Source organism: Lissotriton vulgaris, chromosome 1_1, assembly GCF_964263255.1.
Source record: "Lissotriton vulgaris chromosome 1_1, aLisVul1.2, whole genome shotgun sequence".
NCBI classification, from domain to species: Eukaryota; Metazoa; Chordata; class Amphibia; order Caudata; family Salamandridae; genus Lissotriton; species Lissotriton vulgaris.
Window position 1 is genome coordinate 113,001,020 of NC_141685.1, and position 15,240 is coordinate 113,016,259.

Consider the following 15,240-nt stretch of genomic DNA (forward strand, 5'->3'; position numbering starts at 1 on the left):
ACCATGCTGCTTGTGCTGACCCAGGAGTGGTGTAAGTTAACAAGGACATCACAGATGGTCTCCCCTGGAACTGGTGCTTAAGTGCTGAGATGTTTGGGTGTGCTCAAGTGACGGCAAAGCTAACTGTGGCTCTGGGTATGGTTGTGAGACCCGATTCTTTTGTTCTGCTTGGTAAGCCGAGACCGTACTTGTTGAATATTCACCCAGTGTGAGTGGTGAGATCCGCTTTGCTGGTCTGCCTGAAGTTATGATGCTGCTGACAGTAGCGTGTCTGCTAAAAGCGATGGCGTGACTAGTGGAACTATAAACCCAAATAAGAGAAAGTTATCTTCCAACACCACAGTCTTTGTGACTGAGACCAGTAACACTGAAGACTCTGAGACTCACAGCCGTAATTTCTCCTTTCAGAGCGTTATTGCTGCAGATGGAGTGAAGCCCAGAAGTAAGCACATTACTAATGTACCAACAAAGTTTAATATTGTTCATTTGTATTAACTGTTTCTCTTTTGCAGCATTTGGAAATGCATTTTCTAGTTTTGTTGATTTTGGTTTAGTTTTTTCTTGTAGGTTGTTACCTTTGGTTTAAAGGGAAAGATGTTGTAGTGTGTGACCTTAATGCTGCAGTTTGCATTTCATTACCATCATTTGCTTATCCTGGAGAATCTCCAGGGTGTAGGAGGTTTGCTGTTTCAGAGTTCTTTCTTCAGATTCTGGGCAGTTGTCGCTCTGTGGCGATCTGTGGTCCTTTTTCTCTGCTCTTCTTGTAGCAGCTCTTATCAAAGCTTCATCCATCCGCCAACGATATTAAGATGCCAGGCATCACCCAGCACACAACACAGACTATGTTGGGCTACGTGTATCTGCTCTGCACAGTTAGAGCGCAGATAAAGTTCGCCGGACCTATCAGGCTGTGAATGTAACCTAAGGGCTTAAGATGAAATGAAGAGCTCACCTCCTTCCTGAGTGGCTCCAGACTGCTGTGTGCAGACCCGATAGCTGGCAGCACCCTGGAGTATGTATGTATAAATCAGATTATGTTGGAAGTAACCTGCAATATAGTGGCAGGCAGCACCCTGCCATAGAGTAGGATTTCTCATAGTATGTTATTTCCTGACACATTAATGGATATTGTCATTTACCTGGGAGAAGAACAACACTGACCATACATTTTTCTGGGTTTGTCTTTAAAATGACGTACACAAATGGCATTTCGTTTTGCTGGAATAATAACACAAGTTATCTTGCACTCTATGTTGTTGCATGAATTTTTTATCTGCAATGCATTCCATGTTTCATTCAAACGTGCTTTCTACAGGGCACATACATGATTTGCTGCTGTAGAGAAATAATGCTCCTGTGTACTGTGGCAGATTCAGAAATATTGAAAAACTTCATGATTTCTCTTTCAGCACTTCCTAGTAAAACCTTTCATTTTTTGACTCAATCATTTGGCAGAAACATAACTTAGGACCATTAAAATAGTTGAGATGGGGAACATTCATGTGGGGTTAGGACTGGCTCGACCAGAGTGCTTGCTGACTTGGAGGAGCACGGAGTTGACCACCTTGCCTGGTCCTGTGTGGAATCAAGCCAGCGAGGCTTTGCTGCACGCTCATTTGCCCTGATAGCTGGTCAACAGTTTGAGGAGGAGGAGGTGAAGAGCTGGCTAAGTGTGCCATGAGGCTGGCAGTTCAGTACATCCCTGAAAAGTGAGCTTTGAGTCGATGTAGTGTTCCTCTTATACCACGTGCAATTCACCCTCTCCAAAGCCTCAAGAATTCCTGGGTGTGAAGGGCGGCTGATTCTGATTGGGTGCTTGATAGTTTTCCAGAAACTCATGTTCTTGATTGTTCATGTTTGTCAGTAGTTAATGAAACACGCCCAGGCGTTTTATCTCTTCAGTGACACAAGCTGCAATAAAAGTTTCTTTCTCGTTGCAAGAAAATATGAACGGCTGACGAGCCTCTGTCTGTCAAAGAATGGAAGGGCTGGGGAACTGTCAGTCATCTCACTGCTAAGCAGAGCAGTGTCATACTTCATCCTCCGTCAGGCCTCTGATTTTGACCAACATCGCTTAGAACACTGGGACTTTAGAGCCCATCCTTTAATGGGAAAAACAAAACTAGAAGTCCCATAAGCAATATTAGAACATTGGAATGTTGGGAGCTCCATTGCAGTCAATGGAGTGCTCCCTGCTACTACGGGCCGGTAAAGGCCCGCAGAGCAACATTCCAATGTTCTACAAAGGCTTCTCGAAGTTCAAGGGGATACATATCCCCTCGAGCTTCGAGAACCCTTTGTTTAATTTGTTAGAACATTCTGCCCTGTGTTGGCAGAATGTTCTAATAGCCTTATAGCCCTTCGTAGCAGGGCTATACCGGCAATTAAAGTCCCGCTGTTTCGTTAAAGTCCCTCGCCTTCGGCTCGGGCCTTTAACGATTCAGCGGGCTTTTAATAGCCGGTATAGCCCGCTACGGCGGGCTATAAGGCTATAGTGGTGGAAGGTGTCACGCATGACCCGGGACAGAATCCGATTCATCACATCCAGTTCCATTTTTTAAGTATTTGACACAATATTGAATTTATAATCTTTGTTTTTTATGGTCATGAGTCACCAGAATACTAAAAACGTGTCTTTTATTTTGAAGGTCAATTAAGTAATGGTTTCCAGCTTGGAAGCTCTGTTAAATCTTCAGTATTTGTCATTGATCTCACCATGTGGCTGGTTTGGGTCTGCCCCTGCATCGTTTCAGATAACTCGCACAGGTAAGGAGCTTGTAGCAGCAACATAGAACAGTCAAATCACTGTATACTGTTTTCGGAGGTTCAGTCCCAGCGACATTATCTGTAACTGAACGCAGACACCCTAGGAAGCATGTGCTTTTAAGACAAGTTGCGTTCACTCACCTGAAGGTGACATGCCTCATCATTGGTTTATACTCCTCACCAGGCCAGCACTACAATGCCTGGCGGGCACCCCTAGAGGGCACTTTGTCGCACATCTTTTATTAAGTACGCCGATGAGCATAGTAGGACAGAGGATGTTGTGTCAAAAGAAGTGAGATTGGTGAAGCCTGAATATAAGATCAACTATCGACCAGTTGCCACAATATAGTTAACCCCTTTGCTGCGGCAGCTATTCCGCCGCAGCGCTAAGGGGGCGGGGGGGGCGCTCAGCGCCCACACGCTGGTGACGGAAGCGCTCCGTCACCAGCCTCGGGTGAGCTGTGCTGATGACGGAGCTGTTCCGTCATGGCCCCGCCCGCTCAATAGAACGCGCCGTGCAGGCGCGAAATAACAGCGACACCGCGGCTAATGACGGAGCGGTTCCGTCATCCGCATCGATGCGGTTAATGTGATCTTCCTGGTCCATGTTGAGATTAAAAACGGTGGCAGAGAAATTGAGGAACTAATGGCCCCTATCACTGTGTGAAAGTGTCAATCACCTATGGACCTGCTGGTAAGCTGGGGTCTATACTTCAGGTCAACGTTTTTCATGCCTTGTGTGGTCATGGAGCAATCTGTTGGCATTTCATCAGGACCAAATATGGGAAAATGGGTAAATGTGACCTAATCTTCTCCACAGCGTGAGGAGCTCTGTAACTCAAAGCCCTGCACCGTGCATAGGTGATAAGGTGCCTATTACCATCTTACTACCACAGGTGAGCACTGTCTAACAGAGTGCACTAGATACGATAACCCTCCTAAAATTCAGGACATATTGACTTATCCAATAGCGAAGACGCTGCATCAGACGGCAACTGGTTTGAAAAGCACATGCTTCCCATGGTGTTCAGTTAGAGATAATGTCTGTGGGACTGAACCTCCAGAACAGTATACTGTGAGTTGATTTATATGAAGAATGTGTACACTGGATTGTCAATTTCCGCGTCATCTCTTATGATATGTAAAATGAAACACAACACACCTGGAGGCGAAGACATCTATCATACATTTAATGCAAAAATAGCAAAAGGCCAAGCAAACTAAGAAGTGACAATTGTCTTTGCAATGGACGACAGCATCCACCTTAAAGCAAGTTGGAGTATATAATGCTAATGCTACACAATGTATTTTATACACTTTTTTCCTAATACAAGTCAATGAAACGTGAACACGTGATAGAAACAGTTACTGAAACAACACTAATGAGTAGGAGGCAGGATCTTCTCTCGAGAGAATGTGAGGAGTCCGTGAGGTGCAGATAAAAGATACACAGACAACCTGCAGAATTCACTGTTTCTGGAAATAACACTTCCGTTTGTCAATATTCAATTTACTACAAGGTGCAGGAAAGTATGCAGATGGACATCACTAAATAAAATGGTTCTGGGCCCTAATAGAATCATATAACTTTGCAGGCATATTAAGGCGAACAGACACATCAAATTAATATAAGAAGATTGTAATTTGGTAATGTAATATATCAATGCAGGTTGTGGCATTGATGTGTATGATGTGTAAACAATTATCGGTATAAAAGAAACCAGTATATCCAGTTATGTTTTCTCAATTCCTCCTCCTAGAGGCCACCACTGCTGCTATCCAGCTGTGTTCAGCAGTGCCTCCTGTGACCTGGAATCCTGTATTTAATCAATACCAAATGTTGTCAATGCTTCTAGCCAACTCCGGTCACTGGTGCCACTCGCACCCCACCACCCTTGGGCCTGTTATTCTTGTAATGTAATGTAATGTATAGGCCTTTATATAGCGCACTACTTACCCGTAGGGTCCCAAGGCGCTTCGACCGCTGCGAAACCCTTCCTGGCTTCCCTGAGAGATGGTCCCTTAATGGGTATCTCCAGGGTGAGACCAGGCATCCCCGGCGGTCTGGTGGGGCCGTTAGTGAAGATGAGGCAAGCTAATGCCCAGAGTTGCCGAGTGTGATCGCTGATCAGAGTGGGCACCGAGGCCAGAGAATTATCGAGTCCGCTGACCCTGGTCCAGAAACCTGCCGCGCCGGGAATCGAACCCTGGTCCCGGGCCGTCCTCTGCTCTCGGGTCTGCCGCCTCTAACCAGTGAGCCACACTACTTCACTTCTTCTAGCCAGCTCCAGTCAGTAGTGGCACCTTGGACCTGTATGTAAGCTTACTAGTTAGCTCCTGTTAGTATTGGCCCCTAGGACCTGTTATCATTATAGCCAACTTGAGTCATTAGTAGCACCTTGGGACTAGTGATCATACTAACCAGCTTCAGTCAGTATTGGCTCCCTGAGACCTATTATCCTGCTAAGTAACTCCAGTCAGTAGTGACCCCTGTACCTTAAATCCTGAAAATATTCAAAACCAGAGGTCAACTCTACTACCAACCAGTTCCATTCAATATTGACATGTATTGTTGCCCTGCCTGTAATGAATACCAGAGGCCAGCGTTGTTGCTAGCCAGCTCCAGTCTTCAGTGCCTGTCACATATTATCCTCAATAAGATCAATGCCCAAGACCTGTGCAGCTGCTAACCTGCTCTAGTCAGTAGTGACCACCCAGACCTGTTATTCTGCATATAATCAGCAAGGCTTCGGCCCTAATAGCACTCACCCCACATCCTTATGGTATATTAGCAATGTAATTTATTTACATCATACGGTAGGTACTGCACTATATCACACGATCCCAAAAACAAAGAAAATCAAAATTTGCCTAACCATCCAGCACTCCACCTGGTCAAAAATGACCAAATCACACCAAGCACTATATCCTGCCACATCACATGGCACACTCAGCCACAACATGACAAGATACCACGGCAAGGATTTGGGGCCATTAATCCTCAGGCATGTATGCTTTGCATACTCCTGCCATCTTGTGTTGGGCCCAGATGTTTGCAAGTTGTTTCATTATTACCCCTAGATTTATATTTCATCACAAAAATTACCTGCATCACTCCCTCTTTTTGATCTGGGTTATTTAATTTAATTTGCTGCAGGCTATTTTCACCTTGAGCATGCTCAATTAACCTTCCATTATGATTACTAACAGTTTGAGACAATGATTGTCGATGTTTATGTAACTGCTTCGTTTCGATTCCCAGATCTTGTGGTAATTTAATATCCTTCCAGGTTTTTAACAAATCTCTGATACTCTCCCTCTTTGCTCTATTTGTTTCCAATTGTGATGGCTTATTTCCACTTGCAGCATTTCTAAGGACTGAATTTTCCCATTCTCTATCATTTTTATACTAGCAGCTTGATTGTTTAGGCAATTATTTTTCATAACTGCTTGGACCTCCGATAGATCCTTATTAAATAGAGGGTAGAAGGGTTTTGTTGGAGATATTTGTTTACCCTCACCTTCACAATATGATATTTGGTCATTGTTGTTTCCAGTGTTCAATCTCACTATACCTGATGCATTTGTATTTTTTATACTTTTAGAAGCTTTATTTCTTGCTTTCCGTTGTTTTTTCCTCTATCTTTTTGATAGATGATCCCTCATATCCATTGTTGATGAAAATCAACATTGGATATGGCAAAATTACTTATGGAATTGACCATAAGTTATTTTGCCATTGTATTTCAACATCTTTATCGTTAGACCATAGCATATTCATGTTATAATCACCGGTAATAATAATCTCAGGTTGGATGTCATTGTCAAGTTGCTGCAATATCATAATTATCAAATTGGTCGCCATTGTTCTTCGTAATTATATACGTTGATTACTACAAGAGATGTAATTACATTTTGTTCTTTGTATCATATTTTGACAATTAGATAATCCTTTTGACTTGGGACGTCCATTTCACTTTCCATTTTTAGCTCAGTTGATATAAAAATAGCCAAACCTCCACAAGGTCTGCCATAGTTACTTGTTCTCTTAGCTAATGAGTAATAACCCTATACCCTTCCAATCTAAAAGGAACTAAAGCCCAAGTCTCTTGTAAACAAATGATTTGAAAACAGCACAAAGTAGCGAGTTGGTTATTCTGAATCTTTGCTTGAACCCCATTTATATTCCACAAACATGGCAATACACTAAAGTGTTTAGTGAGTTAAAAAGTCCCGCTATTTCCAGAAAAGGAAAATAACTTTTTAAGTGTGGCTGGGTTGATCCTGCATGCTTGACGCCATACTTTTTCTTTTCTACGGTTTTGTCTAATTATGAGCAGATGACAATGGACTTTTGGAACTGACATACGTTGCCAGTATCGTTTTAACAATTTTATTCCGGAACAGGAATAAAAAGTTATTTTCCTTTTCTGGAAATAGCGGGACTTTTTAACTCACTAAACACTTTAGTGTATTGCCATTTCTCCTCCTACGTAGACCTTGGCCAAACGCATAGACGCCCTCCTTTTCCCATAGAGTTCACCTCTTAGTAATGGCGCTGGTAGATGCATCGCCGTTAGGACGTCTTCTATGTCCACTTAATTCCATTTAATCCCTCCTCTCCCGGGGTCATTTGTTCGTACACGAGAGACGACCGCCGGGAACAAACAGAGGAGGGATTGCCTGAAGCGGGTAAGTGCGATTTCAATACCGCTGTGCAACACACCAATAACCCGTTTTTGCTTAGTACGCATCGAGTGCACTTGCTCCTAACGCGGGTCCCTATGGACAGCTTTCTCACCATAACTTGTTTTCACTCGACAGCACACCGCCTCAGAGGATACTTACTCGTCTCCTCAATTCGGCACGAAATAAGAATCCCCTCCCGGCTCCCCGCCTGACGGCATAGCGGGATACAGGTAAACCACCCCCCCCCCCTTATTTCATCGTTAATCGCTATCCTTCTAGAGCACCTGGGCAGGCACTGTGCAATATTTCTATAGCCAGCAAACATTGTATCAAACGACTGATTAGCGCTATATGATAGTGACACATGATTCTCCCTTTCCCCCTTTTTTTACATATAGCGCTACACTATCTCTACAAGATTACCAATGGGATATGATAACTCCATTCCCATACTACCATTGATCACTTTGCCAACCAGCCTCGTCTGTGTATGAACACACAGAATACCCATTGGTAAGGAATAGTTTGTTGTGCTGCCCGAGACTTCATTTAAGTCTTTTAATAATTTCTTCCTTTAGAAGCCTCCTCATGAGTCCCTTTTCTTTTCTTTTTCCTTTCCTCACACTATATAGCCTGAAACTGAGCTTGTAAAGACCCAGACTTACTCCAACCACACAGTGGATTGGGAGTTTAAGGTAATAACCATTATTCATAGACCATCAGACATTGCATGAATTTGTGCTCTCTGGATCTTTACCCTATATAGGCACCTTGTCACTACCACGCTATGAGGTCACACAAACACCTCCTCACTTATGTATTAGAAGTAAAGATGTAGTACATCTCACGTTTTTATTCACCATCACGACGGACACCCTCTTAATTTTAGGACCACTCTGTACGAGTGAATCATGACCACACCTAGGTCTTTATTTTCATCTCACTCACTACGTGCACATTAGCACCATAGACCGATCACTTGCCTGAGTATGCAAGTACCGTCACCAATTTTCACCTATCATGTGCGACACAAACGCACGTCAGACTGCATGTCGGCTGCACTTTTGTCACCATATGCAGTATCAAACTTTACATGTCTAGATTAAAATTTGCCTACATTGTTTTGTATTACCAGCCCTGAAGAGTCGTGTTTGACTCACCCGCACACGACGAAACACGTGTCGGCGATTGATATCTTTCTTAAGTCTGGAGAAAAGTTAACATCTTGCTGTAACAAGAAGTATCACACCAAAGAACCTGCGTCTGCGTTTCCTTTTTACTGTTGGTCATTGAACCTTGTTTTGATATACACACATGTAGTTGCGAGAGCTTATTTGTTGTTAAATTGTCTTGTCTTTGACTTGTTTAGACGGTTAAGGGCGTTTTGCCGTCTGCTCTTTACGCACTACACAACGATACTTTTGCTCCTTACACACCTTGTAACGTTTCAACCCAGGCAGTGCGCCCTCTTAGTCCTAATTTTCTAAAAAACCCCATGCTCAGTGTTCCTAGTTAGCAATGTTAGCATAGCACCAGTTGGATCTTTCATAAAATCAAACTTTGACAGCGACTTTCCCAGTTTCCCAAATGTATGGACCTTAGATTATTTAAAGGAGTATATGTCACCTGCCTGTTTTATTTTAAATGTATCTAGTATTAGTGTGTGTTGTATTTTTCTTTTCCTTTTGATAGGAGGAAAAGGTGGCCGCTCCTTTACTGACCTCATAATACACCCTCTAAGGTGAAGAAGTCTTGCTCCTTTCAGAGAATCAAACGGGCCAGTGACAAGACCAAACGGTGCTTTGATAGGACAAAAACACCTCCCAACACCTCCAAGGGAAAACACCCCCAAAGCACACCTCGGTACAGAATCCGCCGGTACTGCTGGTTACTTAATTATTTATTTAACCGATTAATTAATATCCGGGGTCCGGGTAGGGCTGTAGTCTAGGCATGCAGAGTAATTCAGGGATCGAGGGGTGCTTCAAGAGGGTCAAAGTCTATTGTCACTTTTCCCTTTGCATAATTTCTCAGATTTTGTATTACAGACTTATTACAGACTCCAATGGCTCAGCGACTTACGGACCGATCAACCTTAACTACTAGTCACACGCCACACACCTCTTGCCACTTGTCACTCACCACTCACTGTTCATTGCTTGTTCATTGCTATTCATCGCTGTCAAGAGTACAAGTGAGAATGCTGGCAATCCTTCAGGAGCAAGAGCAGGATCCAGAGCCAGTCCCACTACAGATGGCAGATGTAGGCACTCCCCTCCACTCCTCGGCTCAGCTCTGCTCTGCTCAATGCTTAGTAAATAAGTAAAATCAGGCGGCAGGCCAAGGCTCCTCTGTGTCCTTTGTTCTCCTCTGTGCCTCTGTGCCCTGCAGCAGCCGCCGCACCAGCAGCACCGCAGTCCAAGGCTCCTTTGACCCCTGCAGCGGTGGCCGCACGAGCAGCACTAGCAGCGCCTTAGCACCACGTTGCTGGCAGCAGCCGTTCCTGCCCCCACAGCAGATCTGTAGAACTTAAAGCGCCCGTATAACAGGACGCGGGTGAAGCGGGAGAAACCTTCGGGAGCGGGAACTGGTCACAAAACAAACCAGGGCAGTCGTCCCAGGCTCTGCTCCGCTTGCTTGTCAACTCCTCCTCGGCTCGGCCCCTCAGCTCTACTCGGTATGCTCTGCACTCAATGCTGAATCACAGGCCAACAACAACTGTGAACACCAACAGAGGGAAGAATTGCGTGTTTCCCCCAGTTAGTAAAAAAAACAGCATAAGTCTTGGCTGCTTCTGCTGCACCCAGCGTCTTATGCATCTTTGCAGTCTAATTTTTCTGTCTGGAAAAAAATTGTGTCCTGGTCCAGGTGCAGAAAAACCTAACAACTGATAACCAGGTGGAATAAAATGAACACATGAAAGTACGCCTTAATTTCATTGCCCTGCATTCACACTCTGGACCATAGTTGAGGGATAGGTCTAGGCATAGTCCTCGCAGCACACAATAGATTTGCTTGAGGCAGAGGCCAAATCTCAAGTCAGGATACCAGATACAAGTAGGTGGTAACTTAGGGCAGGGGAAAACACCTGTTGTCCGTGGAGGAGTAATTCCCTTCCCAGAAATCTGCATTACAAATTAATTAATAGTATATCTTTTTTTAATATCTGTTTGGTGCCAGTCCATATGACTTTAATTTCTGCCTTTGGGATTCTATGTTACAACTTCATAGGGTACATGTATCCTTTGTGAGCTTAATAAAATGTTGAAAATTCTAGAAATCCTCACTCCTACATCCAAGTACTCTCAGGCTACCATTCTACACTCTGCTCTGTCTGAAAAACAGCTCAACATTTTCAAAATTCTGCATTGATTTGGCTTGTAAATTATATTTTTGGAAATGTACATGTATTAACTATTTAATTTTAATACTATAGGTGATTGAAATTACGGACGAAGAAAGCAAGATTTAGCACTAAGCAACTGAATGTCAGCACCATAAGAAGGATTATTTTGAAAAACTGAAGGACATCCAGCATTCTACGTTTAAACAATTTCGAAAAATCTAAGTGTGGCGAGGAAAGTACTACACCTGTAAGTGAAGTTTCTAATTTTGCATTTCATTAACCCAGAGCAAAGCCATATCTGTGCACACAGCATCAGAAATAATGTAGGAAGACAACTTCAGCATCCTCATCTGAAATATTATCAGAAAGACAAATCGCCTCAGCATGACAGAATAACGTACATCTAAAGCATCATGTAATTCTAGAGAGGAAGCACACACTGCATAAAAGAAAGTTACAACTAAAGGTTTCTTCTGGATACCATCAAAGAAAAGACGCTGAAAGAAGACTCCGAAGCTGACACGTTAACAACCAAAAGATTAGAAAATCACCTTTGTTCAACAACCGTTTTTAACCAGTTACGCAAGTTTGAGACTAACTGCCTCGAGATATGACACCTCGACCCACTCTACTCACTCTGGCGAAAACCTTAAAAATTCACCATTTTATTGTTTTCATGACCATCTCAGATTGTTTCCTTTTTATTGTGTACTGTTCGGTAATTCTATGTAAATCGCCTCAACATTATCTGTTGTGCAGGAGTGATATGTAAAACTGTTAAAGATGAAAATGGATTAAAGGAGCACCGTTGCGCTATAGCTAATGTAAATAAAGCCTCGTCTTCAGGACTACAAACCTTAACCTTACACCAAACATAGAAAGGGTAGAAGGAACGGATATTCCGCGACTAATGATCCACAATAGTACTCTGCACGTTCAAACGCCCTCAGTTACTGCCATTACGTCAGTACAAAACGGACCTTATCAGTTTAATCATTAAATATCAAACCAACACCTTATTACTGCATTGCTAAGAACCTATACAAATAGATTTGAGAAAAACTTCAGTCACAATTTAAGTTGCTGCCGGAGAGGCTAAAGACTATTATCTGCTAGAAAAATTTCAACAGGTGTTACAGGACTGCTTCCAGACATAGTTTGCTCAATTCAAGTGTTAAGAAAATTACACACAATTTTTAGAGATAAGTGCTGAACATTATCTAAACAAGCCCGAAGTTGGGGAAAAAAGTTACCTGTTCCCAAAAAGATACAGCCATAAATCTTATCTCACAGAATTTGACAGAATGCACACAGGGGGAAACCACTCTCAGTGCAAAGTATGCCAAAAAAGTTTCAGGCGTAAATCTTATCTCACTGAGCATATGAGAATCCACCCTGGGGGAAACCACTCTCCGTGCAAAGTATGCCTCAAAAGTTTCAGGCGTAAGTCTTATCTCACTGAGCATATGAGAATCCACACTGGGGAAAAACCTTTTCAGTGCTCTGAATGTCAGAAAAGGTTTAGAATCAAACTGAGTCTATACCGACATGCAATAACCCACTCTGTGGAAAAACCTTACCAGTGCGCTGAATGCTCGAAAAGTTTCAACCAAAAATCTTATTTAACTGAACATATGAGAATCCACTCTGGGGAAAACCCTTATCAGTGCTCTGAATGCCAGAAAAGGTTTTGTAACAAATGGAGTCTATCTAGACATACAATAACCCACTCTGTGGACAAACCTTATCAGTGCCTGGAATGCCAGAAATGTTTCAAAGACAAAAGCAGTCTCACTCAGCATACAAGATACCACTCTAAGGCTAAGGAAAAACGTTATCAGTGCTCTGAATGCCAGAAATGTTTCAGTGATCAAAGCACTCTCACTCTGCATACAAGAACCCACACTGGGGAAAAACCTCATCAATGCACAGAATGCCAGAAATGTTTCATATACAAAAACAGTCTCACTCAGCATAGAAGAACCCACACTGGGGATAAACCTTTTCAGTGCTCTGAATGCCAGAAATGTTTCAGTTTCAAAAGCAGACTCACTGAACATACAAGGACCCACACTGGGGAAAAACCTTATCAGTGCTCTGAATGCCCAAAACATTTCAAACTTAAACCACTTCTGACTGCACATGTGAGATTCCACACAGGGGAAAAACCTTATCAGTGCTCTGAATGCCAGAAATGTTTCAGTTTCAAAAGTAGACTCACTGAACATACAAAGACCCACACTGGGGAAAAACTTTATCAGTGCTCTGAATGCCCAAAACATTTCAAACTTAAATCACTTCTGACTGCACATGTGAGATTCCACACAGGGGAAAAACCTTATCAGTGCTCTGAATGCCAGAGATGTTTCAGTAGAAAAAGTAGTCTCACACAGCACATAAGAATCCACACTGGGGAAAAACCTTATCAGTGCTCTGAATGCCAGAAATGTTTCAGTCAAAAAGACTGTCTCACTCTGCATACAAGAACCCACACTGGGGAAAAACCTTACCAGTGCGCTGAATGCCCGAAAAGTTTCAACCTTAAATCTTATTTAACTGAACATATGAGCTTCCACTCTGAGGCAAACCCTTATCAGTGCTCTGAATGCCAGAAAAGGTTTTGTAACAAACGGAGTCTATCTCGACATACAATAACCCACTCTGTGGACAAACCTTACCAGTGCGCTGAATGCTCGAAAAGTTTCAACCAAAAATCTTATTTAACTGAACATATGAGAATCCACTCTGGGGAAAACCCTTATCAGTGCTCTGAATGCCAGAAGAGGTTTTGTAACAAATGGAGTCTATCTCGACATACAATAACCCACTCTGTGGACAAACCTTATCAGTGCCTGGAATGCCAGAAATGTTTCAAAGACAAAAGCAGTCTCACTCAGCATACAAGATACCACTGTAAGGCTAAGGAAAAACGTTATCAGTGCTCTGAATGCCAGAAATGTTTCAGTGATCAAAGCACTCTCACTCTGCATACAAGAACCCACACTGGGGAAAAACCTCATCAATGCACAGAATGCCAGAAATGTTTCATATACAAAAACAGTCTCACTCAGCATAGAAGAACCCACACTGGGGATAAACCTTTTCAGTGCTCTGAATGCCAGAAATGTTTCAGTTTCAAAAGCAGACTCACTGAACATACAAGGACCCACACTGGGGAAAAACCTTATCAGTGCTCTGAATGCCCAAAACATTTCAAACTTAAACCACTTCTGACTGCACATGTGAGATTCCACACAGGGGAAAAACCTTATCAGTGCTCTGAATGCCAGAAATGTTTCAGTTTCAAAAGCAGACTCACTGAACATACAAAGACCCACACTGGGGAAAAACCTTATCAGTGCTCTGAATGCCCAAAACATTTCAAACTTAAATCACTTCTGACTGCACATGTGAGATTCCACACAGGGGAAAAACCTTATGAGTGCTCTGAATGCCAGAGATGTTTCAGTAGAAAAAGTAGTCTCACACAGCACATAAGAATCCACACTGGGGAAAAACCTTATCAGTGCTCTGAATGCCAGAAATGTTTCAGTCAAAAAGGCTGTCTCACTCTGCATACAAGAACCCACACTGGGGAAAAACCTTATCAGTGCTCTGAATGCCAGGAATGTTTCAGTGAAAAAATCCATCTCACACTGCATATTAAAACCCACACTGGGGAAAAACCTTATCCATGCTCCGAATGCCAAAAATGTTTTAGCCAAAAATCTAATCTCAATGAACATGTGAGAATCCACACTGGAGAAAAAAACATTATCAGTGTTCTAAATGTTAGAAAAGATTCAGAGGTAGAGATGGTTACAAGCACCATAAGAAAACACACCATCAAAAATAATTCAGTGCTATGAATGCCAGAAAAGCATCAATTTTAAACGCAACCTCACTCTACATGAGCAGATGCACACAGGGAAAGAACATTACCAATGCTGTTAATGCCAGATATTCCTATTTGATAGGCACAGCCTCGCTAACCAGAAGCGACTCCATACTGATGAAAACCTTTTGAGTGCTCTGAATTCCAGAAAAGCTGCAGAAAAAACGTGATCTCACCATGAGAAACTCCACACTGGAGAAAATCCTTATGCCATAAAAGCTTGTATCTGAAAGACAGTGTTATGCTTCATGAGAGATCCCAGTCTGTGGAAAAACCTTATGAGTGCTAGAAATGCAAGCAAAGTCTTGGTTACAAATTACTTCTCACTTGTCATGAGCGAACTCACACGGGGGAAAAATGCCTTATGTGTGTTCTGAATGTCAGATAAGGTTTAGTCTCGAATACAATGTCACTTCATATGAGAGAATTCGCACTGGACTAAAGCCATATACACGAGGGGAAAGCCAGAAACGTTATACTCAGAAAGGAGATCTCACTACACATGAGAAATGCATCCACACCAGGTGAAAAGTAAGGCGTAGCT

General features: G+C 42.7%; 1 protein-coding gene across 1 annotated transcript in view; it reads left to right on the forward strand.

The window, feature by feature from the left end:
- The window catches only part of LOC147737662 (uncharacterized), a 50,267-nt gene extending 35,474 nt beyond the window's left edge, over nucleotides 1-14,793 (forward strand). Inside the window, exons 2-4 of the mRNA XM_086924797.1 lie at nucleotides 2,649-2,766; nucleotides 10,892-13,423; nucleotides 13,562-14,793. Coding sequence (XP_086780923.1) covers nucleotides 12,106-13,423; nucleotides 13,562-14,670 — 2,427 coding nt within the window. The 5' untranslated portion in view covers nucleotides 2,649-2,766; nucleotides 10,892-12,105 and the 3' untranslated portion in view covers nucleotides 14,671-14,793. The remainder of the gene's footprint in view (nucleotides 1-2,648; nucleotides 2,767-10,891; nucleotides 13,424-13,561) is intronic.
- Nucleotides 14,794-15,240: the final 447 nt, after the last annotated feature.